The 27,143-nt window shown below is 47.0% G+C and overlaps 2 protein-coding genes across 3 annotated transcripts; one reads left to right on the top strand and one right to left on the bottom strand.

The window, feature by feature from the left end:
* The first annotated feature begins 150 nt into the window (after positions 1-150).
* Positions 151-22,570, top strand: LOC135809300 (battenin-like). Of its 2 annotated transcripts, none has more exons than XM_065322628.1 (16): positions 151-363; positions 2,550-2,629; positions 3,137-3,204; positions 4,146-4,226; positions 5,603-5,655; positions 6,096-6,130; positions 7,043-7,149; positions 9,839-9,899; positions 10,742-10,896; positions 12,840-12,934; positions 14,310-14,372; positions 15,951-16,013; positions 17,710-17,820; positions 21,021-21,081; positions 21,576-21,680; positions 21,872-22,570. In XM_065322628.1, the coding sequence occupies exons 1-16, from the start codon at positions 250-252 to the stop codon at positions 21,928-21,930; spliced, it is 1,311 nt and encodes a 436-aa protein (XP_065178700.1). In that variant the 5' UTR covers positions 151-249; the 3' UTR covers positions 21,931-22,570. The 2 variants fall into 2 exon arrangements, with proteins under 2 accessions (XP_065178700.1, XP_065178699.1); XM_065322627.1 differs by having other exon boundaries at positions 153-363; positions 12,837-12,934.
* Positions 22,571-23,939: 1,369 nt separating this feature from the next.
* Positions 23,940-26,866, bottom strand: LOC135809301 (TAR DNA-binding protein 43-like). The gene is made up of 4 exons (XM_065322629.1): positions 26,501-26,866; positions 25,345-25,520; positions 25,062-25,205; positions 23,940-24,856 (listed from the first exon to the last, which is right to left on the bottom strand). Exons 1-4 carry the CDS (start codon positions 26,739-26,741, stop codon positions 24,341-24,343), a joined length of 1,077 nt encoding a protein of 358 aa, XP_065178701.1. The 5' UTR covers positions 26,742-26,866; the 3' UTR covers positions 23,940-24,340.
* Positions 26,867-27,143: the final 277 nt, after the last annotated feature.

The following is a 27,143-nucleotide window of genomic DNA, read 5'->3' as shown; positions in this document are numbered from 1 at the left end:
CGCGACTTGGCCTGGACCGGTGGAAGTCACGTGATGTCCATTTTTGCATGTGACAGCCTGGCGTATGGTACGAGATTCCTGACGTATGCCGTACATGTATCAGACTTGGCAGCTCGAGAGAAATTTTTGAAAATAGACCTTTCTGTTCAAGTGTTGGTGTTCACTAGTCTTTATCACTTTACTTGTTGTATTGTGCTGCATGAAGAGTACTCTTGCTTGTATTGTAAGCTTATAAGCGACAGTAGGACAATGGCGTCCCACGGAGCCAGGTCTCTAGATAGCGCCGTGGCCCAAGAGGATGAAGCCCCGCCACCTGGTCCTCCTGCTCGTATTGGAAGCAGGCCAACTCTCTGGCGAAATTGGGTAAGTTCCCATCAACATTTCAATAGCACTTGTGCAAGATTCAACGTTGCAGTACGAAAGTTTCTTTTCATTTCATTAGGCAAAACGCAGCTTCAGTGCCGAGAAAATGTGAATGAGCAGCTTTTCTTTTCACTGAGGTTTACACTGTAGATATTAGGGAGGTTTAGTCCCACGTAATCCGTGGGTACTTTACGTGTGTGTACCACGTGATACTCAGTGACCCACGTACAGACGTTTTCTGATTCACGACATACCGTGTATGGAGGCTCACCCACGTTCCGCCAGAACGTGGGTGAAAATCAGAATGGAGCGCATTTTGCGAGCTGTGAGGGTGCTCAGCTGAAGAAATTTCCGAAGCACGAAATCAAAATATTCGATGAGCTTCTTAGGCCCGGGTAGCTTCGTCTTTGACCAGGTTTGGGCCTTTCGCTTCATGCTTTTGTTTGTTCCGTGTGACTAAACACAACATTGCAACGTGGATGCCCTTCATCCACTTTACGTGGATCACCCACGTACGCGTTTCCGTTACGTGGGAACTAAACCTCCCTATTTACAACACAGTACTGCGCCTGTGTTTATGGATACACTGAGACTTTGTAATTTATGAATTCATGCATTATATGCACTGTGTGGTGAACTATCCGGTCGCATGGGTCAAGAAGCGCCCGCTGCTGTGCACGGGCGCTATGAACGGCAGCTGTGTGTGCACAAGCGTGTGCGGCGCCTGTGCACAAACAGGCACGGCATATCGATTGTTTTCACAAGAAAAAGCTGCTCACACGGGACACATGCACAATGCAATGCATTTAAAAAAGTTAAGACCAGGCTTTTCAAATAATTGAAATTTGGTTCAAGGTTTTCGAATGATTTCTTCGGAACATTCCTCAGATGAGTTTTTGCAATTTTCCTCATATCTATCTACATGACTTTCCCCTTTCCATTCCCTCGATCTGCTGAATCCATTCAGTCAACTTTGCGTATAACGACACTCGGCTGGGCATCAGAAAGGTGTCCTTATTCGCGAAGTGTCCTTATACCCGAAGTCTCATTACAGTACTGCCGGCCGCTGAAGAACGGCCAGGCTAGAATTTCACCAATTTTTAAGAACAGTCTAGGCTGGAATTTTTGCAGATAAGAGCGGAAACCGTAAATACAGTAATGTACACTCAGACGTCTAACTCTGCATAAATGTACATGTAAGACGGTGCCGTCGAATAAGAACGAAACCGCTGTGTTCGCTAAAAATAAGAACGGGCTAGGCTAGAACCCTGACCCCCCAGTTCTTCGGCGCCCCACAGTACTGTACATATGTATTGCAGTTACCCGCAGATTGAGTGTATTGCAGTTAGATGGGACTTTGCTCTGGGCATGGAAATTCTGTCGTTATATCCGCAGTCGTTTTTAGCGAAGTTGACTGCATCTACATGTAAGCGATTGGATAATCAACATCCATTTCTGAAAAATTATTCCCAATGCTTGCCGGAGCCAAAGTAATCACCAGCAAAGATTGTTGCAGGACTAACACTTTTTGTGTGTTTTGTTTGTTTGTTGGAATGACGGTCCATACTTTTGAAACACACCGTAACCGAATAAGCTCCTGGTTTGGGAAAGCATGAAGATGATTCTGATGGAATTCTGTGCATGCGGGTTACAAGTCGGAAGTTAACGGTCATCCACCTGAAGTACAAATTACTCGTGTGGTTGTGATGGCTTCTCTGAAAAATTTCAAAATTTAGAGCCCAAATCAGTGCTTGTCATTGATTCACGGGGTAGCTGGGGCAAAGAGTGATACAGTCAATACCGTAGTGACCGTAGCTTGTCCGACGCCCCTGGGACTCAGCCATGGCGCTGCACAGCGGACTGGAACACGAAGTAACGATATTCGAACGTCCAGCACACCCTGAGCTCGATTCCCCGGAACGGATTTTCATCCGTGCCGTGTGGAACATGCATTTTGAGGGTGGGTCTCCTGTGTGAATCCTTACGAAACTGTCATCTTGATGGCATTGGTACGGTGTTGTATTATACATAGCCTGTATACTCGAATAGGCACTGCACTACAAGAAATAGTCATATGAGTAACAGGACACTTTAGCTAGGAAACACATCCTCAAAAATCAAATTCCACTTGACTTACATGTATGAGGTTTGCATGGATGATGGTTGTCGATATATCCCTGAAACAGATTGCCTTCTTCTTACTCGGCACAATCAATAACATGTCCTATGTCATTATCAACTCGTCAGCCAAGACCATTGCAGATAGGTAGGGTGTGTGCGTGTGTGTGTGTGTGTGTGTGTGGACGCGTGTATGGTGGTTGGGTTATGGATACGCCACTCCTGTGATTATCGATTTGTGTTTGCAATGACCGTGTTTGGGTGGTCATTCTCGATATTCTGATTGTCTTGTGCGTAGTGCTTGGCTGTCAGACTGTGTACTAGTAGCTGGTTGTTGTCTGTGATTGTTGGAGTGTCGTGAGATAGTATGGCACCTTTCTCTTGATGACTGCACCTACGAAATCAACTCTGCTCAGTAATGCGAACATTAGGGTTGTTTTATTTTAAGTTTTGTTTTGTAGCAAATACCGGTGCTCACATACTGGTGGCCGGAATTTTTGTAAGTTCCATCTCCCGTCTGTTGCACATCATGCATTGCACCAAGCAGACGTGGGGTGGTGAAAAGTGTGTGACAATGAGTGCATGTGAAAAGAGAAGCATCATGCATAATTCTGTCTCTCGCTTCCTTACTGCTGTTGTTGTCTCCACTGTGCAGCTTTCACAAGTCAGATGATGTGTCACTGATCCCTTGGGCAAATGTGGCGTTTGGCTTTGGAGCAAAGTGTAAGTGACCAATTCCAGTCACGGTGCCAAATGTGTTCCAGATCCATATTGCAGGTAGTAAGAAAGGGTAAAGTGTGCACGTCCACGTGACAACTGGCTCTACAATTGTGTTGAGAAACACAACCAGCTTAGGAAGTTTCGCTTGCGCTAGGCCACCACCATGCCTTAGATACTTTGCAGGTAATGCATTTAATCATTTACTTTCTCCTGGCCTGGCATTGGGTATTAAAATATAATATTTTAATACCCAATGCCAGGCCAGTTATTTAATAATACTGCACATGACCATGCATTCCAACTGCAGTGCTGTGAAGTGTTGTTGTCTAGCTGCTATACTTAATACCCTGTGTTACTAGAAATACAACTAGTACTAGTGCTGTCTCTTGTACACGCTACTCGCGATAAGTCACTCACTTTTAAATCACGCATTTGCAAAAGGTGGCGCACTTTTGAAGTCTGGACAGTATGTACTTTTGTATAATTATGTTGACACTAGACTTGTGTAAGTCACACACTTGTGATAAGTCACATATTTTTTGTCTCCAAGACTGGGTACGAGACTTATCGAGAGTACACTGTACTCAAAGCGGCGCCATTTCTCTCTCCCCCCATACTACCCGATGTATAGTAGATGCTAGGTTATCTTTACTAGCCTCTAGCGCTCAGTCTCATTACGTGCCTTTCTGTTCTAGTATGCACTGCACCGTTTGACTTGCTGTACTGCATTCCGGCTGATGAAACTGTGTAGAAAATCTTTTGGGAAATGTTTTTGAGTTGCTTTAGTTGTTACATTGTCCGCCTTGTTGCTATGTATGGTTGCGTTTGTGTCTCTTAGCTTGCTTTCCTCCTTGTGTTACCACTGGCAGTAGTTGTGCATTGCTGTCTGAATGCCGCTGTGTGGCTACAGGTAATGCTTTAGTGGTTTTCTTCTCGCTTTGCAGGCTTGAATGCTTTCGTCCTTGTTCCACTTGGTGTTCCCTACGGCATTCGCATATTTGTCAATGGCGTCCTTATGCTGGGTGGTACGTCTTATGCTGGAGCGCCCTCTCCACCTCCTTGTCTGTTGTCCACTGTCTATTAACTTTACATGTGTGTGTGTGTGTGTGTGTGTCCATGTGTATCTGTGCCCATGTGTATCTGTGCCCATGTGTATCTGTGTCCGTGTGCGTCTGTGTCCGTGTGTGTAGTGTATGTGTGTGTGTGTGCATGTGCGTATGTGTGTATGTGTGCATGTGCGTGGTGTGTGTGTGTGTGTGTGTGTGTGTGTGTGTGTGTGTGTCTGTGTGTCTGTCTGCCTTCGTCTATGTCAAAGTGTTAGAGTCGAGATGAATGTTAAATAATCTCAAGCCATTGGTAGAGCACACAAGAGGTGGATAAAAGTACACCCATCAGATATGCATAGAAGAGCCAAACTGAAAGCAACATTCATATGAAACCAATGTTGATGTGGGATGATTGTGCATGTAGCTTGACATGTACTACCAAGAGTACATAACCCCCCAGAGTGTGCAACGCCGATCCAGCTCTGTGTAGGGTCTTGGTCGAGCGGAATCGGATCTTCTGATGTCATGCGTACACTTCACACCAGCGCAAGGCCGGTCTCGAGGCAGGGCACCTGTTACTAAGAAAAGCTCACTAAAGGGAACGCACACTCACACAGTGACACATTCCACATTCGTGCACAACGGAAAGCGATTCGAAGAAACAATAACCTTGAACTTTCTACATGAACTCCGAAAAGCAACTGTTCACACCAGCTAGTCTAAAACACTACTAAAAGTCCAACAACCAGGAACTAAACAAAAGCAGCGCAGCACAGCGCGGCGCAAGCTCCGGTGCATGCATCCGGGAACTCGCGAGACAGAAACATGCACGTGACCGCTCAGGTCTACAGTCAATGCTACCATGAATGCAAGCATACTAGAAGCCGATGCGTAGCAGTACAGCACAACCATGCATGTGACATATAGTCGTTGGTTCAGACCTCGGGATCTTCTGAACAGCACCATTGTTTTTGATCCAAGAGTACCCGCGACTCCCCGGGTTCCCCTCAGATGTGTACGGTATTATGACGCAAAGATCCGATTCCGCTCGACCAAGACCCTATGCAGAGCTAGATCAGGCGTTGCACACTCTGGGGGGTTATGTACTCTTGGTACTACCCACTCATAAGGAGTTTTTGAAAGCATATAAAACACGGCCAGAGTATGATTGTGTGCAGCATGTTAGTGAGTGGCATGTAGATGATTGATGATCCAGTGTAGTGATTCCTGCAGCGCCATCCAGCAGCAGCAGTAACGCAGCATGGTCGGCTCTGCTCGTATATGATACCTCCTGATCACACGGCTAATACTAATGTCCCAAACTTGGTTTTATTTGTGTGTAACCCTATCCACAGGCCTCATAGGTATCGCCTTCGCTCCAAGCTTCACAGTTGCCATTGTAGCTATTGTGAGTAGCCTTTGCATTGCCTGTCTCAGTTGATCTTTGCCTTTGAGGTAGACTGTATAAATGTTATGAGAATATTGTCCTGTAGAAGCGATGAGTATGTCCTTGATGACTGTATGTGTTTGTTTGACCATGATCTGCACTTTCCCCCTCACCAAGCCGAGTGTGCCTGCTTTCAGGTATTGGAGAAATCTGTTGTAACGGCTTAGTCCTCATTTGCTAGACTTGCTCGTCTCTATAAATGTAAATCTCTCTGTTTCTCTCTCTCTCTCTCTGTCTCTCTCTCTGTCTCTCTCTCTGTCTCTCTCTGTCTCTCTCTCTCTCTCTCTCTCTCTCTCTCTCTCTCTCTCTCTCTCTCTCTCTCTCTCTCTCTCTCTCTCTCTCTCTCTCTCTCTCTCTCTCTCTCTCTCTCTCTCACACTGCTTGTGTTTATAATGTTGTAGGTAGTATCAGGCTCCACTGCTGGATTTGGTGAAAAGTAAGGAAGTAGAGATGGCTGTGTTGTTGATACCAAGGACAGTGTACACATCACCGGAGAGCATACAGCTCCAGTCTACGTTGTCCGCAACGCCTGAATTTCACATCACGTGACACGATCGTGCACACGATCTGCACCCTGTGCATGATATCTACGGGGTTGTACACCGTTCTGCTTAGGGTACAAGTCCCTGGTGCTCCCCAGTGGTCACGCTGCCCTGTTTGCCAGCGTAACCGTTTGAAGCAAGTCAAGTGATGTGGAACTCTGCCGTCGCAGCACTGGATGGAGATTGTACAAACAGTAACAGTTGTACACTCTTGTGGGTCATGTACTCTTGGTTGTACGTGTATTGCTGTTTGCTCGTTTATGTACGGTGGTCCCTCTATATTCCGGCACCATTTCTGCCACGGAAAATCTGCTGGATTAGGGAGGGTGCTGGATTAACAAATCTGGTTTTCTGCTAGAATGTGCATAAAGAGAACATTTTGGCTACTGAAAATCGTGCTGGTTTATCGAGGGTGCTGGATTAGAGAGGGTGCTGGATTAGAGAGGGTGCTGGATTAGAGAGGGACGACTGTATAGTGTTTCTACTACTCACTGGTCTGCAATGCATTGGGGATAACAAGTAAGCATTTGCACTATGATGGTTTGCTTTTCCACAATATGGAGGCATGCTTGGAGGTGATGATATGGACCCGGCTTGACGGTAACCATTTGATGAAAGAGCTGCGGCACGAATACCTTGATCTAGACTAACATTCATGTGCTTGACGACCGTAGTCGTGTTATGCATGCTCATGTGTGTGTGTGTGTGTGTGTGTACGTGTGTACGTGTGTGTGTGTGTGTGTGTGTGTGTGTGTGTGTGTGTGTGCATGTGTGCACGTGTGTGTGCGTGACTGTGCGAATCACAGTGTTGTGCTGGGCTACTTGCGTCTGTACAATCCCGACCTGATCACGGCCTGGTCCAGCGGAACGGGAATGGCCGGTGTGCTTGGTGCTACACTCTACATTGGACTCTGTATGTATTTATAGCAACAAGCTGTCTCATTCCTGCCTTAACGCATGCACTAATAATATGCATTGGGAGAGGAAACTCAGAAGAGCAAACTACAGTCCATTAAAAAAAAGATGGACTCCTAGCCATTGTCCATAATGGATCAAACTTTGAGTTTTTTTTAGAACTTTTTCTGGCAATCCCCCATGGAATGTTCTTTCGGTATGTTTCTGAAGTCTATAGTATATCTCCAAAAAGCAAACAGTAACAAGAATAGAAATCCGGCCAGGTTTTCCTCCAAAAGCACTGAATTGGGGGAATCCAGGCCGTTTCACTCTACTTGCAACAGTACATTGTGCGGTTCGAACCCCAGTTGGGTACTTTTTTGGACCCCTTTTCACCATGCATGTACGATAAAGTCGCCAAAAACGGAAGCTCGCCAGATCAGAGCCAGGGTCCATCTATCATGGCTGGTTTCCGCGACGAACACGTCACTGCGATGGCAGAACAGCGTGGCTCTGGCCGATTTTTTCGACGATACCGACACAGGTCCATCCGAGAGCTGTTCGGCGAGCTATGGGTTCACCTGGTTCTCCTTGCACTTCTTCCAGGGCCGTATGGAACTCCGCGTGATCGAGACCAATGAGAATGTCGACCACCCTCGGGTCGGCAGGCTTGGGGAACTTGATGTCTTGCAGATGGGTGTATCTGGCGGCTTAAACGTTCCAATCGATTGGCCTCAAGCTGCCGGTCACATTCGTCGTGGTTATGGCGGTCATTGGGGCGATAAACTTTCCGTCGCTACTCTCCAACTGGAAGTCTACCGGCATTGTCTCAAACGACTCTATCCCACCATTCAGTACGCTGACAGACACCCGCTGCGTCTGCCCTTCTCCTCCGAGCTGAGCTGCAACCGAGGCATTCACATAGCTCTGAGTGCTGCCGTCATCCAGTAGCGCATTGAGCGCAATCCGGCGGTCCCCGCTCCGTGCCACAACGGAGACGGTTCGGAGCGCTATCTTGCCGCGCACGCCGAGGTTGGTGGTTTGAGCCGCTGATGAGCTCCCCTCCGTGGGAGGTAGCACTGCCAACTGTGTTCGCTCGGTCGCACCGGTAGCCTCGTTGCTCGACACTGCTGCTTTGCTGTCTCCCGCCTTCTCCGTTGGCTGCTTATACAATCCAATCTGCCGGTTTTCGTGAAGCAGACGATGATGGCTTTTCTGGCAACCGTCTATGCCACATGTCTGTGCCCTGAAACACTCGCGCCCTGAGTGACCAGAATTCAGGCAACGGAAGCACAGGCCTGTCTCCTTCGCGACCTTCTATCGCTTCGCCGGTGTTGCTGCCTTGAAGGGCATGCATTGCGTGATGGAATGCGGGCCTTTACACTGGGAACACGACCGTGGCTTGTTGTCTGGTGTGCTGACGAATGTGCTCTTCTTCGGACCAGCGAATGGTGTCGACCGTCGTGATGCGGAAACACTGCTACTCGCACTTGCCTGACTTCTCGTGTCGAGGCCTTCAATGGTTTCTGCTGCCGTGGTATGGAATTCAGCCTCCAGACTGCACCATTCAAGAAGGACCTCTACGGAGTCTGGCTTGGCTCGGTCGTATCGCCATCGGTGGAATTGGGTGAGGAGCTGCTGGTCGAACTTCTTCAAGAGCTTGCTGTAGAAAGTGCCAGGCTGTAGTTCTGCACTCCGCCCAGCATCCTTGAGGTTGATCACTGCTACCGAGAGTAGATCGACAAACTTCTCAAGCTCTTTTGGGCGATTCGCTCTCACTGACTGAATGTGATCCAGTTCTTCGACATGAGCAATGGACTGCTGTAGTCACATCGCTTACCTCTCCATGCGCGTGTGCTTGATGCATGTTGAGTTGTTGGATCTGTGCAGAACCATCCCCATGTCTAGTGGTCAGTTTTCATTTCAGTATAAGTCGTGTTTTGGAGCTGATCAGGGGGGGTTCTAGCTGATCATGGGAGAGGGGATTCTCGCTGATCATGGGTGAGGGGGTTCTCGCTGATCATGTGAGAGGGGGTTCTAGCTGATCATGGGAGAGGGGGTTCTCGCTGATCATGGGAGAGGGGGTTCTCGCTGATCATGGGAGAGGGGGTTCTCGCTGATCATGGGAGAGGGGGTTCTCGCTGATCATGGGAGAGGGGGTTCTCGCTGATCATGGGTGAGGGGGTTCTAGCTGATCATGGGAGAGGGGGTTCTAGCTGATCATGGGAGAGGGGGTTCTCGCTGATCATGGGAGAGGGGGTTCTAGCTGATCATGGGAGAGGGGGTTCTCGCTGATCATGGGAGAGGGGGTTCTAGCTGATCATGGAAGAGGGGGTTCTTGACCATACCCAACATACGTGGATCCGTAGTATTCATTTTTGTGTTAAAGTCACTTCTTCTTGGGTTTGTGCACCGGCTGGGTCAAGTACTAGCTCTGCAGTTTCACCAAGCATTGGGAGCGTCCATTTCTTGTCAGTGCCTTTCGATGAGCTGCGTGTAGTTCGGACTTGCAGTGCATTCTCAATGCCATCAGCATCAGTTAATCAGGGTGTTTTTGGTATGCAGTTTACACTGGCCAAGTGCGATCATGCGTAAATGCATACGCTGTAACTGACAAAGACTTTGTGTGTTTCATCACAGCAGTCGTCTTTATCTATTTTCCTTTCTTTTCTCTTGCCTCCTGTGGTCGTTTCCCCTGTCCTCTGTAGCGTGTGCCGTCCAAACTCCTCCCGGCACATCTCGAAATGACAAGCTTCTTCACATGAACCAGTACGTACAGCATTAGTAACAGTTACATAGTTATGATCTTTGTTAGACTGGCCCACCAAATGTTTCATATCACGAACTTTATGGCTGTTACCTATGCATTTTCCCCTTCTGTTCCTTTTCTTCCACCCACTCTTAATTAACTCACTCGCCCACTCTTTTTTACTCCATCACTCATTCATTCATTCACCCACCCTTTGTCAATATCTCACTCGTTCACCGTTTCTTTGTCACCGACTCGCTCACTCATTCACTCTCGCACTCATTCCCTTCTCCCCCCCCCCCCCCCCTCTCTCTCACACACACACACACACACACATCATCATCTCTCTCTCTCTCTCTCTCTCTCTCTCTCTCTCTCTCTCTCTCTCTCTCTCTCTCTCTCTCTCTCTCTCTCTCTCTCTCTCTCTCTCTCTCTCTCTCTCTCTCTCTCTCTCTCTCTCTCTCTCTCTCTCTCTCTCTCTCTCTCTCTCTCTCTCTCTCTCTCTCTGAGTCTCTCTCTCTCACTCACTTGCTCACTCACACACACTCTCTCTCTCTCTCTCTCTCTCTCTCTCTCTCTCACTCACTCACTTCTCCTCCTCAGAATGTGGCCATGGCTGTATCTTCACCTCTTGTTCCTATATTCAATCTTGACGTGTTGAGAAGGAGTAGATGTTCATTTGAGCTCCCAGTGTAATTGTTTGAAATGTTTTATGCTTCAGGGCTATTTAACCCCTTGTGCACAGTGCATTGTAAGTGTCAGGTGGTGCACTGTAGAATGCAATACTGTTGCATTGTCGGGTGCTGCACAGTAGAATGCAATTGCCGTGTATGCTATGTGTTTGCTATGTGTCCCACTGCAGCTATGTGTTTCTCCTGGCTACGCCCATCGTGCTGATCTACTGGCTTGCATACTTTGTAATCTTGAAGAAACCCGACGAACAACAGCCTGCTCTGACACGAGAGGAGCAAGAGTCCAGCAAGTACCGGACATCAGAAACAACACCGCTGATCCAAGGTAGACAAACTAGAGATGTACACTCAGGCAGCAGGCAAATAAACCTAGAGAGATAGAGAGAAAGACCGAGATAGAGACACACAGAGACACAGAGAGAGACACGCACGCACATACACACACACACACACACACACACACACACACACACACACACACACACACACACACACACACACACACACACACACACACACACACACACACACAGATTTGACTATGTGTGTGTGTAAGTGTATGTAAGTGTGTATGCTGTGTGCATTCCTCCTGTCCATTGCTTGCATTTGGTTGTGTATAGGTAAGATTAGATTGCTGTGACCCAAATGCATGCTGTGTGCTAAGTGGCAATGCTGCTCTAGCTGTAAGCGCTAAGCCTGGCCCATTGCAGTACATGTATGTCTCTTGGAACAGTGTTTTTATGTTTAAGTTATTGCAAGTGCACACATGTAAAGTAGAGAGGTTCCGGGGTACGATTTTGCCTGCCAAAATCCGTATGGGCGCTACGGATTTTTTCCAGGTGTGCTCCATACGATTTTTTGGCATGGAGAATCCGTGTGGACTGGCTTTCTTACGAACCATGTTTCGTATGGAGATTTTGCGTCATCATGGTCATCGGGTGCAGAAAGATTTTTCGCGTACAAATTTGGTACGAGAAACATCGATTTTTCGCGGGAAGTTTTTATTTCGGTACAAATTTTCAAAGTATAAAGGCATAGCGCGGGAATGTGACGTGTTTGCGATCGTAACCTAGGCAATGACGGCAAACACATAAGTTCCGTACTCCGGAACATTTCACTGCTCGAAAACGACGTATAAAAAATCCGTAGAGCCTCTACGGATTTTGGCGCGAAAAATAGTACTCCGGAACCTCCCTAGTGTGTGTGGTGTGTGTGTGTGTGTGTCTGAGGTCTGAGGTGTGTGTGTGTGTGTGTGTGTGTGTGTGTGTGTGTGTGTGTGTGTGTGTGTGTGTGTGTGTGTGTGTGTGTGTGTGTGTGTGTGTACTGGTTACCCCAGCAAGTGTAGGGTGTGCATAGGTAACTGTCTTGGCCGTCCTATTCCGATGTACTCCGTGTGGTGTAGACCAGGTGTGCATTGGGGGGTCGATTCACATGGCTTCGCCAGTTGTGTGGATTAGACAGTTATCTGGCGCTTGTCTTGATCTGTTTCAATCAGAATCAGATCCGCTATCGTTGCTATAAAGAGAAAATCTGTGGGTGCACATCCAGTGCATTTGCAGATTTGCGTGCTTCTCTTGCGACGGGCGTATACATGGTACATGGTGTGTGTGTGTGTGTGTGTGTGTGTGTGTGTGTGTGTGTGTGTGTGTGTGTGTGTGTGTGTGTGTGTGTGTGTGTGTATGTGCGCCATATGGTGCAGTGGTATGTGCAGCGATTTCCAATCGATAGGTTGCGGGTTCGATTCCCGACGATTATGCCATGGTCACACACGTCTTTCTTCTCTTTCTCAGACTCTTCCTGACTTTTCTTTCATTCTCCTGGGTGGTTACCAACAGCCTGTGCATGCCGGAGTACGTGGTGTGATGGTGTGCGTGGGAAAAAAATGAAAAGACCAAAAATAGGGATTCACTGGCCAGAAAAAGTCACTTCAAATAGCTGTATGGTGTAGACCAGGCTGAATAGTGACGGTCAATTCTTCAGCCTTGCAAGCTGTTGAATGGTGCCATCCCAGCACAAGTTGCTATGGCTTCTGCCGTAGCATTGCTATCATCGCCTCCGGCGATGGGCGTCAAAAGGTGTGTGTGTGTGTGTGTGTGTGTGTGTGTGTGTGTGTGTACCACTCGCCGTGTGTGCCAACAGGAATGCAAGTAGGAACGCATGTGGTTGTAATTAGATTGGTCGACTTTGAGCCTGTTGTGCGTAATTTGAATTCTGTAAGTGTTGCTGCCTGCATACTTGGTGTGTGTGTGACGTGTCGCACTACAGCAGAATCAGTATCAGAATCACGCAGCATAGAAGCGGCGGAAAGTGGATGCTCTCGCCTTGGCCGATGTCTTTGCTCGTCTGCCTGGCTGTCTTTCAATGTAGGTCTGTGTGCATGTGCGCACATGTGTGTGTGTGTGTGTGTGTGTGTGTGTGTGTGTGTGTGTGTGTGTGTGTGTGTGTGTGTGTGTGTGTGTGTGTGTGTGTGTGTGTGTGTCCCATATGGTGCAGTGGTATGTGCAGCGATTTCCAATCGATAGGTTGCGGGTTCGATTCCCGACGATTATGGTCACACACGTCTTTCTTCTCTTTCTCAGACTCTTCCTGACTTTTCTTTCATTCTCCTGGGTGGTTACCAACAGCCAGTGTATGCCGGAGTATGTGGTGTGGTGTGTGTGTAGAAAAAAATGGAAAAATGAAAAATAGGGATTCACTGGCCAGAAAAAGTCACTTCAAACAGCTGTGTGGTGGATACCAGGCTAAAAATAGTGGCGGTCAATTCATCAGCCTTGCAAGCTGTTGAATGGTGTAATCCCAGCACAAGTTGCTATGTCTAACATAGCTGTTCGCTATCATCGCTTCCGCGATGGGCATGTCTGAGGTCTGAGGTGTGTGTGTGTGTGTGTGTGTGTGTGTGTGTGTGTGTGTGTGTGTGTGTGTGTGTGTGTGTGTGTGTGTGTGTGTGTGTGTGTGTGTGTGTGTGTGTGTGTGTGTGTGTGTGTGTGTGTGTGTGTGTGTGTGTGTGTGTGTGTGTGTGTGTGTGTGTGTGTGTGTGTGTGTGTGTGTGTGTGTGTGTGTGTGTGTGTGTGTGTGTGTGTGTGTGTGTGTGTGTGTGTGTGTGTGTGTGTGTGTGTGTGTGTGTGTGTGTGTGTGTGTGTGTGTGTGTGTGTGTGTGTGTGTGTGTGTGTGTGTGTGTGTGTGTGTGTGTGTGTGTGTGTGTGTGTGTGTGTGTGTGTGTGTGTGTGTGTGTGTGTGTGTGTGTGTGTGTGTGTGTGTGTGTGTGTGTGTGTGTGTGTGTGTGTGTGTGTGTGTGTGTGTGTGTGTGTGTGTGTGTGTGTGTGTGTGTGTGTGTGTGTGTGTGTGTGTGTGTGTGTGTGTGTGTGTGTGTGTGTGTGTGTGTGTGTGTGTGTGTGTGTGTGTGTGTGTGTGTGTGTGTGTGTGTGTGTGTGTGTGTGTGTGTGTGTGTGTGTGTGTGTGTGTGTGTGTGTGTGTGTGTGTGGTAGCTCACTTTGAGGCATGTGGACCGAGTGTGTTTCGAATTGTAACCGGAGGGTTCTGTTTATCAGATGAGCACAGTTTGCTAAGCCTAGCGTATCGTGTAAACATGCCCTCTGAAATCACTGCATTGTGCAATCTTGAAGGTGTATCGTTTCCCCCCGGGACTGATAAGCTTGGGGCTTTTCGAAAAGACTCATCCCAAGTTGTGAGTGCAACTGGTCTTGTACTCTTTATGACTGTGTGTGTGCCCATTTGCAGCTTGGTGCGGTGTACTTTACGGAGTATGTGGCTCGCAGTTGCTCAGCCAAAGCTAAAGAAAAAGTGAGTATTTCGAAAGGAGTTGTTTTTCTGATCACCCGGTGTACAGTACTGTCGGACCACCGAAGAACGGCCAGGCTGGAACGGCCAGGCTGGAACGGCCAGGCTGGAACGGCCAGGCTGGAACGGCCAGGCTGGAACGGCCAGGCTAGAACGGCCAGGCTAGAACGGCCAGGCTAGAATTTCACCAATTTTTAAGAACGGTGTAGGCTAGATGTTTTGCAGATAAGAACGGAAACCGTAATATGCACTCTATTGTACACTCAGCATGTATAACTCAGCATAAATGTACATGTAAAAGCCATTATTCTAACGAGGCGCATATATAACGATTTCCCAAACTTGACTAGTTTACGTGTACCAAAGGTAACGATTCTCACTCATTCTCCACGCTCAATAGGACAGTATATGTATCGATTTCTGTATAACGATTTCTATTTTAACGACAGATTTCTCCTCGTTAACTCGTTAGAGTTAGCACTTCGTTATATATATATGGCTTTTACAGTAATGGAAGTGTGTATCATCGAAAAAGAACGAAATTGCTGTGTTTGCTAAAAATAAGAATGTGCTAGGCTAGAACCCTGCCCCCCCCCCCCCCCCCCCCCGTTCTTGGGTACCCGGCAGTACTGCACTAGACCACAGTGTATCTGTATTTGTAGTTATTGCTGACTCACTGCCATGATAACCTGTCAACCTATAGGCTAGGATATGTGCTCAGTCTGCGGGCAGAACTGTTTCTTCCTATGTGGACACATCAGCAAGACACAGAGAAAATGCCACAAACCTGATAGCATTGAAAAATGTTTTTTTGTTATGTTTCAAAGCCAGATTTAGACCTGAATGCACCAGTGACCTTGCTGGAGCTTGTTAGATGTAATCTAAATTGAGGTGCCTGGTTTCTGTACCGAAGTTTAAAGTTACACCGAAAATAAGGTGCTCTACAACTTCATCGATGCACTAGTATTTTGTCTCAGTATATATTGCTGTATTTTGGTATTACTCTTGTGAACCATTCTAAGTAGAACATGCTTTGCACTGATCCGCACCATGGGTTCGCCCGCCAGTAAATAGGCACTAGTCTCTGCAGGTTGAACATTCTCACTGCTAGTTTTTTTCATAAGTGCACTGTGCCGCCTTCATGTCTGTGCATCATGTCGCCATGGTAAGTAAAGACCTAACGGATCACTCGGGGTCGACACAGCGTTGAATGTGACAGTGCTGTCCAGAAGAGTACTGGGTCACCTGGCCTTGCAAGTCAACCTCAACTGCATTTGTCGGAAAATTGGTGAATGTTAGAATACAGTCAACTTCGCGTATAACGACACTCGGCGACACTCAGAAAAGTGTCCTTATTCGCGAAGTGCCGTTATACCCGAAATCTCATTATATGTGTCACAGTTGGATGGGACTTTGCTCTGGGCATGAAAATTTTGTCGTTATTCGCGAATTGTCGTTACATCCGCAGTCGTTATTAGCGAAGTTGACTGTCGCAGTTTCCCTGGTGTCACTATTCATGCCGTGTTGCGTTCTCATATCCCTGCAATCTGCGGTATCTACCACCTCATTTTCCCTGCACAGGGTGATCCAATCTATACACCGACTTGTCCCGAGTTCTATGCTGCTATCCAATTATGCTACCAGGTATGTACAGTAGAACCTGAGAGGCGGGTACTCAGAGGAGACTTGCCTACTCTCCTTGTTTCGAACACAGGGGCGTCGGAAGGTGATTTACATATAGTGCAGGGTGCGTAGCACCCTTGAAGACCCTGAAAGTTGTTCTTCCCCCGGGAATTCCCTGAAATCCCCTCAAATTTTGTATTTTATAGAAAATGTTCCTTGAATCCCCTGAAATTTGTTTTCCAGATCACGCGACCTGGTAGACCTCCGTACTCAGCGACTGACTGTACATGATATGCATAGATCTATGAGTGCCAGTCCGGTCACCTGTACTGGTCATGTGAGTTGACGGCCTCAGCGGCCAGCGCAGCTCGCGTAGATCTTTAGACTTTACAGTGTTTTTTTTACATTTGAGCCTTGATCGCCATGTACGCTCGACTATCGACTGCGGCACGACGGTTCCTGACTGTAGCGAAACTGGAATCCGCCACTGCAACTGTTTTTCCGTTTTATTTGTTTGTTTTGGCCTTCAACAAGACAAAGTGTCTTCAGTTTTTTTTTCGGAATGCCGAAGAAGTTTTACAGAGTTGTACTTGTTCTCCATGCCGAAAGGCAAGTGTGTTTTCAACGATCGCTGGTTGTCTTTGGACCCGTACAAAGACTGGTTAGTTCGCTAAGAACTTAGCGATGGAGAAGCGTGATGGTGACGGCAGCTCTACTACTTGTAGTACTGATGATCAAATCTTCGATTGTTGACATTCTGAATCAGTGAACCTCTGCGTGGCTACGGATATGTGGTGTCTAGCGACTGTATGACATCTGTGAATACCCTTGAAATGCCCCTGGAAATCCCCTGAAATTTTGTGTATATGTTGTGCTACGAACCCTGATAGTGCGGTACGGTCAGCCATCTGAAGTACAATTTACTTGTGGGGGAGGGGTGGCCGAGGCGAAAATTTTGGGAAATTAGAGCCCAAATCAGTGCATTTTAATGATTTTATTGATTCACGGGGTGCTCAGCTGTCCCTCCAGGAATCCGCGGACAGAAAGTTGAAATTCTGCGCAGAATTCTGCGGCACAAATCGCTACATTATGCGGCGGATAGCATGAATTCTGCGGCAATACTGCGGTATTTCTGCGGCGCTGCACCGGCGAAAAGACATGGCTATATGCTATGTACAAGTATCAATAAAAAATTTAGTGGTCGAAAACACACGATAGGCTCAATACAGTAACGAAGAAAACTCCCTCGACTTTGAATGCAACAAAATAGCGACAGGACACTGCACTGTGCATGAATATGAAGCGCGTGCTCGCATTGCCCCCAAACCGTGATTTTCACGATTCTGCGGTGAAAACTGTGAATTCCGCGAGATATTTAAAAAAAAAACATGAATTCCGCGGATTCCTGGAGGGACAGACTTGGGTCAAATAGTGGTGCGGTCAATACCGTAGTGACCGTACGCTGCCCCTCCCTGATGCATGCTGCAGGTGCAGTACTGCGCACGTGTAATCTTACTACTTGTACCGGCCTGTTTCCTTCCTGTCCTGACATGATGCTGTTGTAATCTTTCAAGTGGCATTTTACTACGCCCTACTTCTGAGTTCACCAGGTACGACATTGACAGAATGCTGCAAGGCGCAGAACCTACTGTAAGGTGGCAAGACCAGCCAGCCACCTTGATCTGAAGGACAATGGCTTGTGTTGTGTTACTTTCAGGCTGGTGTGCTAGTGTCCCGATCATCGCTAGGACTGGTGCAGATCAAGCGAGTGGGTATTCTCACCATCTTGCAAACCATCAACATGGTCGTCTGGATCATCATAGCTTGGGTAAGGTTGCATGAACATTCACTCACCGACAATGCGATCATTTAGAGGTCTTTCTGGTATGTGCTTTGGATACATACCAGCAAGAATACTAGTACAGTCAGACCTCGCTTATTCGTTCCTCTTTTATCCGGATCCCTCGCCATCCGGAAGAAAATCGTTGGTCACCGATACTTACAATGTGTGTTCAATTCCCTCGCCTATCCGGATATTTTTTTGTGGAAAACGGATGTGTGTGAGGTCTGACTGTACATAGCCTGTCCCTCCAGAAACTTGCGGAGACATTTCGGAAATACCGCGGAAAAAGTTGCGAGGTAAAATGCCACAAATTGCGGGGGATATTGCGGATTTTGTCAAATATTGCGGGATTATTGTGGTAAAATTGCGGAAAATGCGGCCGATTTTGGTACTTCAGTACTTGAACTGTAGTGTGCTGCAATGTACGAGTCGTACAGCATAAATTATGCACGTGTGCTGCGCTGTACTCGATTGCAACTGTGTTCAACTGCCTGACAGGAGCTTGCAAGACAGCTTTCCTCCATCCGTGGACAACACTCTACGCGAGCCTGACTTGTCAGCCGCTGATTTGCCCAGAAACTTCTCCATTCTGGTGTCTATCTCACAAGTAAACTACTGACGAGCTTGAAGAACTAAACAACATCGATATCGCGGGTGCTTTTCAAGTATCAACAGTACAATTTTCTACAATATCGCGGATGATTTTTCAAATATCGCGGATATCGCGGACTTTTGTTCAAATCGCGGAAAACAATGCGGCCGCGGAATCGCAAGTTCCTGGAGGGACAGCATAGCCCCCAAGAGCGTGCTACATAAACCGGAAAGGGCAAATCTGCACCTGCCCGGACATGTGCTGTGTACTGATGCATCGGCCCAACACCATTATATACCTCAAGTCGATTCACAGGAAGAAAATCGACAAGGGGCAGATTAGCAGTACTACGACATACAAGTTAGTACAAGTATCGTTCAGCGTTAGTTTGCGGGTATTCCGCATGTACCGTACGCGCTCGAATACACGCCCCCCTTCGAATAGAGCCCCCTCTCAAATAGAGCCCGTGTGTCAGAGGGAATCGGAATAATAAAGCCCCGTATCGCATAAAAGCCCGGGGCTATAATCGAATGCACAATGTCCATACTATGCAGTGCAGTTACGGGTACTTTACCGTACAACGATCGACTGTAGTCACTGCATGTACTGATCAGCATGAATAGTGTGAAACAGTTGGTATTTCCATTAGAAAATAGAGCCCCCTCTCGAATAAAGCCCTCTCTCAAATATAACCCCCCTCGATGCGTCTTCTGGAAAAATAGAGCCCCGTTACGCCTATACGGTATGTACTCTGTCCCCGGGGGAAATTGCGATTCCGCGGCCGCGTTTTTTCCGCGATTTTTGCGATTTTTTAAAAGACCGCGTTTTCCGCGATTTTCCCGCGTTTTTGAACTTTTTTGTTGCTCTACACGTACACACAGTGCACTGTTCGGTCAGCAACGTCTCATCGTGGCGGCTTTTTACTCAAATATGACGAGTGCTTACACCAGAGACTTGTAACTGATTGATTTCACTACATACTCACTGAAAATTGCCGCACATCAATATTATTCACCGCATACTTAGGGAGCATCTCATAAGTTCGCATTTTTTTTCTAAACGTAACGCATTTCGAAACGGGGGTAGGGGGGTAACGCCCTTTTCGAATAGAAAAATGACAATTCGCACATTTCCTGGATGTGTACATACTGTGCATGCAGTGCATGTGCTAGAGCGCTTCAGCAAAATGAGCGTGTTTAGGTGTAGAGCTATGTCACAGTATGTGCCTGTGTTTGGAGATCATGCCTTGCACTGCATGCATACAGGCTACTCAGAGGTGTCAAGTGTCACATCAGCATCATCAAACTGTGTACCTGGCCAGCTTTTACAGTACACAATGGTTGTGGGGGAACTCTGTTTATGTGCGTGTACATGTCATTTCTTGTACTCAGTACTTAGATGCAGACTGTATGCCATTCACTTTGACATTCATGTGCATACATGTGCATGGACATGCATGGCATGGACATGCACAGTACATGTACATGTATTAGATCCACACGGAAAATGTGCGATAAGACTTTCAAATAGAGGGGGGAGGTAGGGGGGTAAAGTCTATTCGAAATGCGTTACGTTTACAAAAAAAGTGCGAACTTATGAGATGCTCCCTTACCGCAAATTCACCGCAAATTATGCCATATTAGGGAGGTTTCGCTCTACGTAATTACGTATGAAAATCCGTATGTCGTACGCGCCGGGGATCGAGGGCAACTTTCATACGTAAATCTCTCTATGGATTTCCGTAGGAAAGCTCTTTCCTACGTTGGGTCCTCCGTAGGATTTTTTGAAATATTTTTCGCATTTTCCGCATTTGTCCATGGCAACGTTCAAGCCGCGCGAAACACAAGGTACACACACCGTACACCACGTGCAAAATAAGATGGAAAACGCGGTTTCGGTTCATGGTGCACGCGGTGGGCGCATGCAGCCAACGCGTCTCCAAAGCAACAACGCATGTTTAGCAGTCGTGGAGAAATCACGTAGAGCGAAACCCAACAGCTCTGATTTTGACGTATGAAAATTCCGTGCAGTTCCTACGTTATTTTCATACGTAATTCCGTAGAGCGAAACCTCCCTATTATGCCGCATTTTTCCCCGCGTTTTTTGCGATTTTTTCCCGCAATTTTCCCCGGGGACAGTGTACTGGGTCGTTCTCAGATATGGCACTGTGTTTGTGAAACTATGCCACACACACACGCACGCACGCAAGCACACACACACGTGTAGGCTGTAGTGTGCGCTACAGCACTGTACCCGAGAACGATATCGTACACCAGCAGCCACTACTGATTCATTCAGTCATGTGCAGTAGGTGATATCGTACTCCAGCGGCCACTACTGATTCAGTCATGGATGTGCAGTAGGTTGATGCGACGTGTGTGAACCTGTTCACGGCTGCCAGCTTCGCTGTAAACAGTTGGATAAGATCTACACGGCATTGTTGCCAGCGTGTGGCAGTGATGTTTCTATTGTGCTGGTCCGTATTCAACTATTCATGCAGGGTTTCTGTTGTCCTGGGCTGTGTTCTCTTGCGGAGAAACACTTCATGCGGTGATGTTTCTGTTGTGCTGTTGGTCTGTGGTCACTTGTGCAGAATCACTTCATGCCTGTCGCTGTGCTACCTGCCTACATGATATTTGTTGGACTGCTCGGAGGTGAGAAGAGTACCAGCTCACTGTGTGAACAACTGAAGGCCCTATAGCAACAAGAGTCGCATACGCTTTTCATGTGCCAGCCGTACACGACTGCATGACGCCACTCACTACACACCACATGTACCCATTTCACTACATGCCAGCAATACAGACACACGTTCACACGCCCATGCACGTCCGAACAAACATGTTCACACCGATGCAATGTTTCAGATCAAAATGCTGTGCATATTGGTGTTGGGGAGTTAGAATCCATCTTAGTGGGCACTCCTTTGCCGTACACGACTGCATGACGCCACTCACTACACACCATATGTACCCATTTCACTACATGCCAGCAATACAGAGACGCGTTCACACGCCCATGCACGTCCGAACAAACATGTTCACACCGATGCAATGATGCAATGTTTCAGATCAGAATGCTGTGCATATTGGTGTTGGGGAGTTAGAATCCATCTTAGTGGGCACTCCTTTGTTTTCTGTTCCTTTAGGTGCGTCCTACGTGAATACGTTCAATCTGCTGCGCTCGGATACGAATATAGCGGATGGAGACCGGGAGCTGTGTATCAACATTGCTGGTTTGACAATATCACTTGGTAAGGCCTGGTGCTGTATGACACACATCACTCCCGTTGCTGTTTGCCTTTTTGCACCCCAGTGCCTGCTATGACTGTGCTGCATGCTGGCCTGATGATGCTACGATGGGCATGCCAAACCCAGGACAGGAAAAATGCACAAAGGGACAAACGTGTGTGTGTGTGCGTGTGTTCCTGCTTTCTCTGTGCAGGTATATTCGCTGGCACAGGTTTCAATACGCTACTATTCCACTTGGCAGGATTCAAGTAAAGCGGCAGCAGCAGCATTGTTTTCACCTCCACCAGCTACTGCAGCTTATTACAAAATACAACTAGTACATACACCAACCAATGTCTCGATCTATTGAGATATCGGCTTGTCACGTTCAACATAATATTCTACAGTACAATGTGTGTGGGGCTGGTTCCTCCCAACAAAGATGCATTTACCGCTACTATGAAATACAATGACTTGATCGCACCCCACGAAAATCTAGCCTGCTGTATTCATGACCTCGTATTTTTATCATATTTTTAGTTTCACGTATGCTCTTTTACGACGCAGTGTGGCGTTCGTGGAAATTAGCTGGCATTCCTTGAACCTCAAATTATTGTGTTTCTTTAGTCTCATTTTTTACCCAATTTCAGTAGGGGACCATTCATAAATACCGATATTTTTCAAGGTAATCTCAACTTTGTTCATTTCTACACAGACCCGTCTCACCTCCCTAAAAAAAAACATACACGTTTATGCAGGAAGATCTCCTATTGAAACATGACCAACCGGAACTATACACCTAGGTTTACAGTTGCAACTTTATATTGCTAGGGTCGCCCAACCAACATTTTCTCGAAGTTAGTTTTTAACACAATCCTTTTTCATGGACAGCCCAACCGGGCGTAGAACCCGATGTCAGTGCTGTTTTTAACCAGGTGGTTCTATGTATGTCAGCACTAACAGCGGGCTTACATGTAGGGGATGTCACAAAAGTTCTTTGTAGTCCCTGAAACAAACATCGTTCATACTTCGGGGTTACTGATGGTTTTTACAAAAGGACTTGGGCTCCCCACGTGCTAGTTTGTACGTAAAGTGTGTGGGTTACAGTGAGGTCTGCGTCCCACCCGCACGTCTGTGTGGATTCACGGGAAGTGTGAGTTACAAAGTCTGAAGAAAATGTTGAACGGCCTCTGCTGGGATGGTTCGAGTCTTGGTGGTGACAGTCAATTTTTCTTCAGACTTTTTGCGTCTTTCCCTCAAACCAGTGAAAATGAAAAGTTTTAGTATTTTTCCACTGCACTTTACCCTAAAAAGGAGTAATTTATAAACAGTATTTATTGGCTTTTGCTACTAGGTACATACTTTGAAGTACAAGTTATGTAATTGCAATACATCCTTCGGCGCATTTAATACATGGTATATATAGAGCAGAAACGGTTTTGTTTATAATACGGGAACGTGAAGAGCGTTCCCGGGATTCTTCGCGTTCCCGTAACATAGAGCAGAACACCAATATTACAGCACTGATAATATGTCAGGCAGTGAATAGGTAAGCGAGGAGGGGCACAGGGTCTATGATGCTGTAAGGAACACAATCATTTAGGATGTTTCTTGTTTTCTCCAGCCCATTCTCTGTTCTCATGTTCACTGGGAATGCATAAGATTCAAGATTCTCGCATCGCCCTTTACTTACCTGTACGGTATCTTCCATGACTCAGTGAGAAGGAATAAGCACTAAAGCACAAAGTAGTGATAACTGCTTCTTACGCTGGACTAGGGACTAGAGATTGCCAGGAAAGAACCAAGACGACGTCCAATAACGTACGGACTAACGGCGGTGAAGGCACCTGTTAACATAATGGCATGCCACTCATTGCACAGTCCATCACAACCGCATGTATCCTGTTCTGCGTGCTCTCAAAGCCAACCATACCGCCCAGCACCGACGCAAGCCCGCACAAGTCCTGCAAGACAGCTCACCAAAACTTCAAAGCCGCGGACGCGCCGACAAATACCGCCCAGCACCGCGTGTCAAATAAGAAACCAACGCGTGTACGGACAATCAGTTCTATACGAACTGCCCAGGCAAAACACCACAAGCACCGCAAGAATGCGCACCGACCAGCGTCTTCGACGTGACACTCCGACCACTACATGCGCATGCAACATGTGCTGCATTCGCCTCCACCGCTAAGCACACCCGCAAACTCCATATAACCATGCACAGCCACCACATGACACCGGGTCACATGCACAGGCGCGCACACACAGGTCAGAATTAGTAGAGCCAGTGATGGTAATTTTGTACAGCATGGCAACAGCATCACACAAGCGCATGTGTATCAAAACAATCAAATCCTAAACAGGAGCATACACCGCTAAAATAGACCACCATAAGTGCAGGCAGGCTAGGTGAATTAAGAGCCTACAAATTATAATCAAACACGCACACACACACACAAAGCAAACACAGAATATGATAAAAAATGAGCACTAAAGGATAAAGACGAGGGCTTAGTATGTACAAATGCCTAGTATGGCGGGTAGCTCACAACACTCATTGAGCCATGCACACATCATCATCATCACACACAGACACACCCACACAGGCACACGCAGGAACACACACACACACACACACACACAGACACCCACAGACCTATCATTACAACAAGAAACCCTGTTACCACTTGTAGGAGGTTGTTGGTGCTGTCTTCGTTGTAGTTGTCGCGGCAGGATTTCCCAGGGCAGCTGCACCTCCAAGGGTAGCTAAACTTGATAGCGTGTTGAGATCGAGACCTAATCCGGCTGCACCTAAGCCAGCAGCACCCGACAAGCTGGCACTGTTCAGTCCTGTGCCTGCCAAAGCGAGCTGCTGCAGTAGGGCCTGAGATGTTAGCGCCTGCGACGCAAATGCATTGGCCACTTGCTGAGAGTTGTTTTGCTCCTTCTTGCGTGGGTTGGGCACGGTGACATTGATCTGCACACCGTTCAGGACGTGATTGCCAGTATCCAGAGCAGCACTGGCCGCACGTGGGTCAGCAAACGTAATAAAGGCAAATCCACGGAACGGGCTTGGCACGTACACATCCGTCACCTCACCATACATTGCAAAGTAGGCTAGGAGATCGTCGCGCGTGATCTGCTGCGTCAGGCAGCCGACAAAGAGCTTGGTGACACTTGACTGGCCACCGGTACTCTAGTGAATAAATAATAGTACACAGCACAGGCACATACATACACACACATACTCATACCACATTCACTTAACACGCCGGCTTTTGCTACCCACACAGGCAACTAACTATCAACCATAACTACAGACATAAAGGTACTGCATACCTAAACAATGACACCAGCAACACACTACCTTGCACATACACACGCACACACAGCAAACTCACCCGTCTCTGAGGGAGCTTGACTTCGCAACGACGGCCACCGACTTGGTAGAATTTCGTCGCCTCCACCGACTTGTTAGTCTCCCCATCCATGAAGCGAATGAAGCCAAAGCCCTTCGACTGTCCAGTCTTGTTATCAAGGACAACCTATGACCAATGAGGAAGCAAACGTTGATCTGAGTGAGTCTATCTATGTCAGCTGTTTAAAATAGTGATACAATTGGCATTTTAGATGCACACCCACCCAGCGACAGGGTAAGCACATAAGCACCGGTTGTCAACATACCTGGCACACCTTTAGTTGTCCAAACTGCGAGAAGAATGCTTGAAGGTCGGCAGTTGTGAACGTGTAGGGAATGCCGAGTACAATGAGGTCACTGTCCGTAACATCTGTCTCCTCGACCCTGGACTTCGACAACTTGGCTGGTGGGCCGTCCAGGCTGGAGTCAGCCTTACGTTTCGCTGAAAACATTAACAAGCATAGACACAAAGTTGGGAAATATCAGCGCTATAAAAAAAAATAGGGCTGAAACGATTATACCAATTACTCGGTAATCGATCGATAATTCCTTATCAATCAAGTAATCGTTACGTTATAGATTACTCGTTAGGAATTTTGAGTCCAAAAAGTACTGAAAACCCTTGTTTTTGTGAAGTTTGAATCAGTTTCCACTGTGAGTATGCAGTTGCCAGGGGCATGGTGCACATTCTGAGGTTAAATTGACTTTATAACTACCATGTTTCTGAGATACCATGTCACTAATGCAAATTTGTGGTATTATGATGGCTTAGATTTCGGAAACAGAGCAATGTTTGCACAAAATTCTGACACTATCTGCTAACGATTATAATCGATAAATCGATCGTTAAGCTCAAGAGTAATCGATAGGTGAAAATCCACGATCGTTTCAGCCCTAAAAAAAAAACATCCATTCACGGATGAGAACAGGTGTAATATTTTTGGGGAAATGGTAGTTGAGTGCAATGCAGCCTCAGTACAAGGGAGACAGTATTGCATAGTATACCCAGCATCAACGAAATACCAGTCCATGCATGCACACACACAATATTCTAAAGGCAATCATGTAGATGAGCAGTCATTGCCACATACAAATACACGAACATGTACCAGTACAAGTGCTGTAGATTTACAGGTACATGTATCCGTGACTCCATGCATACTAGGACTAGCAAAATAGGTTCAACACAGCAGTTTCCAGGTTGAAAGAAAAAAGGAAAAGACTATCGCAGCGGAAAGGCAACTGCCAGGCTCTGTAACAACATTCCAAAGTAGTACCGGGGCAAGTTTGCCATATGTGAATACGAACAAGAAAATACTTAGCGATAGGGCCATTGGCTACAGCAAGGAGTTTTTGTAAAGTTTCACCAGCCCTCTATTCCAGCAGTCCTAACTGGCCAGACCTCCTGACTTGTGTGCTTACCTGTACAGACAACCACATAATTAGCAGCTGTTTCCCATCCCTCTGTAGGTGGATGGACTTTGTCGTCAGCCACTCTAAGGCCACGGAAAGCTCCTGATGCTGCTCGGTACTTGAGACCAGAAGCTCCAGCGAACTGACTTTCGAGCGTTGTTACAAGAAGCATTCCATCTTCCTCAAGAGGAACCTCGACAAGACTATCGGGCTTGCTTTCATCGTCGGTAATAACAATGTACTGACTCATTATGACTGAAATTGGGAGACGGAGAATAGAAATGCAACAAGTGAAGTCAAACTCAAAGGAGAAAGTTACTTGGAGGAAGTAAATTTTAGTTGCCTGAAAAATCAAAGCTGAGTTGTCGATATGGAAGGGCCGGCTAGCTGCGAGCTGCGCCAAGCAAAAATGGCGTTTGGCGGCCATCACAATTCTTTTACTTCAATGATTGTTTTGGATGATGTCATGGCGTCATGTGGAGTTTGACGCACGCGCACATGCATGTGTACCCTGCAGCCAGGCGCTGGCGCTAGCTAGTACTGTGTAGTAGTACATGTAGTAGTACTAGTACTAGTAGTATAGCATAGCGCTAGGCCCCGGCCCCGTACACATTCCCGTATGCACAGTCAGTCATTTTACTACAGTTTGGCT

The sequence above is a fragment of the Sycon ciliatum genome, chromosome 2 (genome assembly GCF_964019385.1).
Source record: "Sycon ciliatum chromosome 2, ocSycCili1.1, whole genome shotgun sequence".
NCBI classification, from domain to species: domain Eukaryota; kingdom Metazoa; phylum Porifera; class Calcarea; order Leucosolenida; family Sycettidae; genus Sycon; species Sycon ciliatum.
The sequence above is the reverse complement of the archived record's forward strand: the minus strand, read 5'-3'. Positions and strand labels throughout refer to the sequence as shown.

Coding starts and splice junctions, on each gene's coding strand:
- LOC135809300 (XM_065322627.1), top strand. CDS start 250: ATGGCGTCCCACGGAGCCAGGTCTCTAGATAGCGCCGTGGCCCAAGAG. Junction 16,014..17,709: donor CTATCCAATTATGCTACCAG/GTATGTACAGTA, acceptor TGTTACTTTCAG/GCTGGTGTGCTAGTGTCCCG. Junction 21,082..21,575: donor ATTTGTTGGACTGCTCGGAG/GTGAGAAGAGTA, acceptor CTGTTCCTTTAG/GTGCGTCCTACGTGAATACG.
- LOC135809301 (XM_065322629.1), bottom strand. CDS start 26,741: ATGAGTCAGTACATTGTTATTACCGACGATGAAAGCAAGCCCGATAGT. Junction 25,521..26,500: donor TTATGTGGTTGTCTGTACAG/GTAAGCACACAA, acceptor TAATGTTTTCAG/CGAAACGTAAGGCTGACTCC. Junction 25,206..25,344: donor GACAACTAAAGGTGTGCCAG/GTATGTTGACAA, acceptor CATTGGTCATAG/GTTGTCCTTGATAACAAGAC.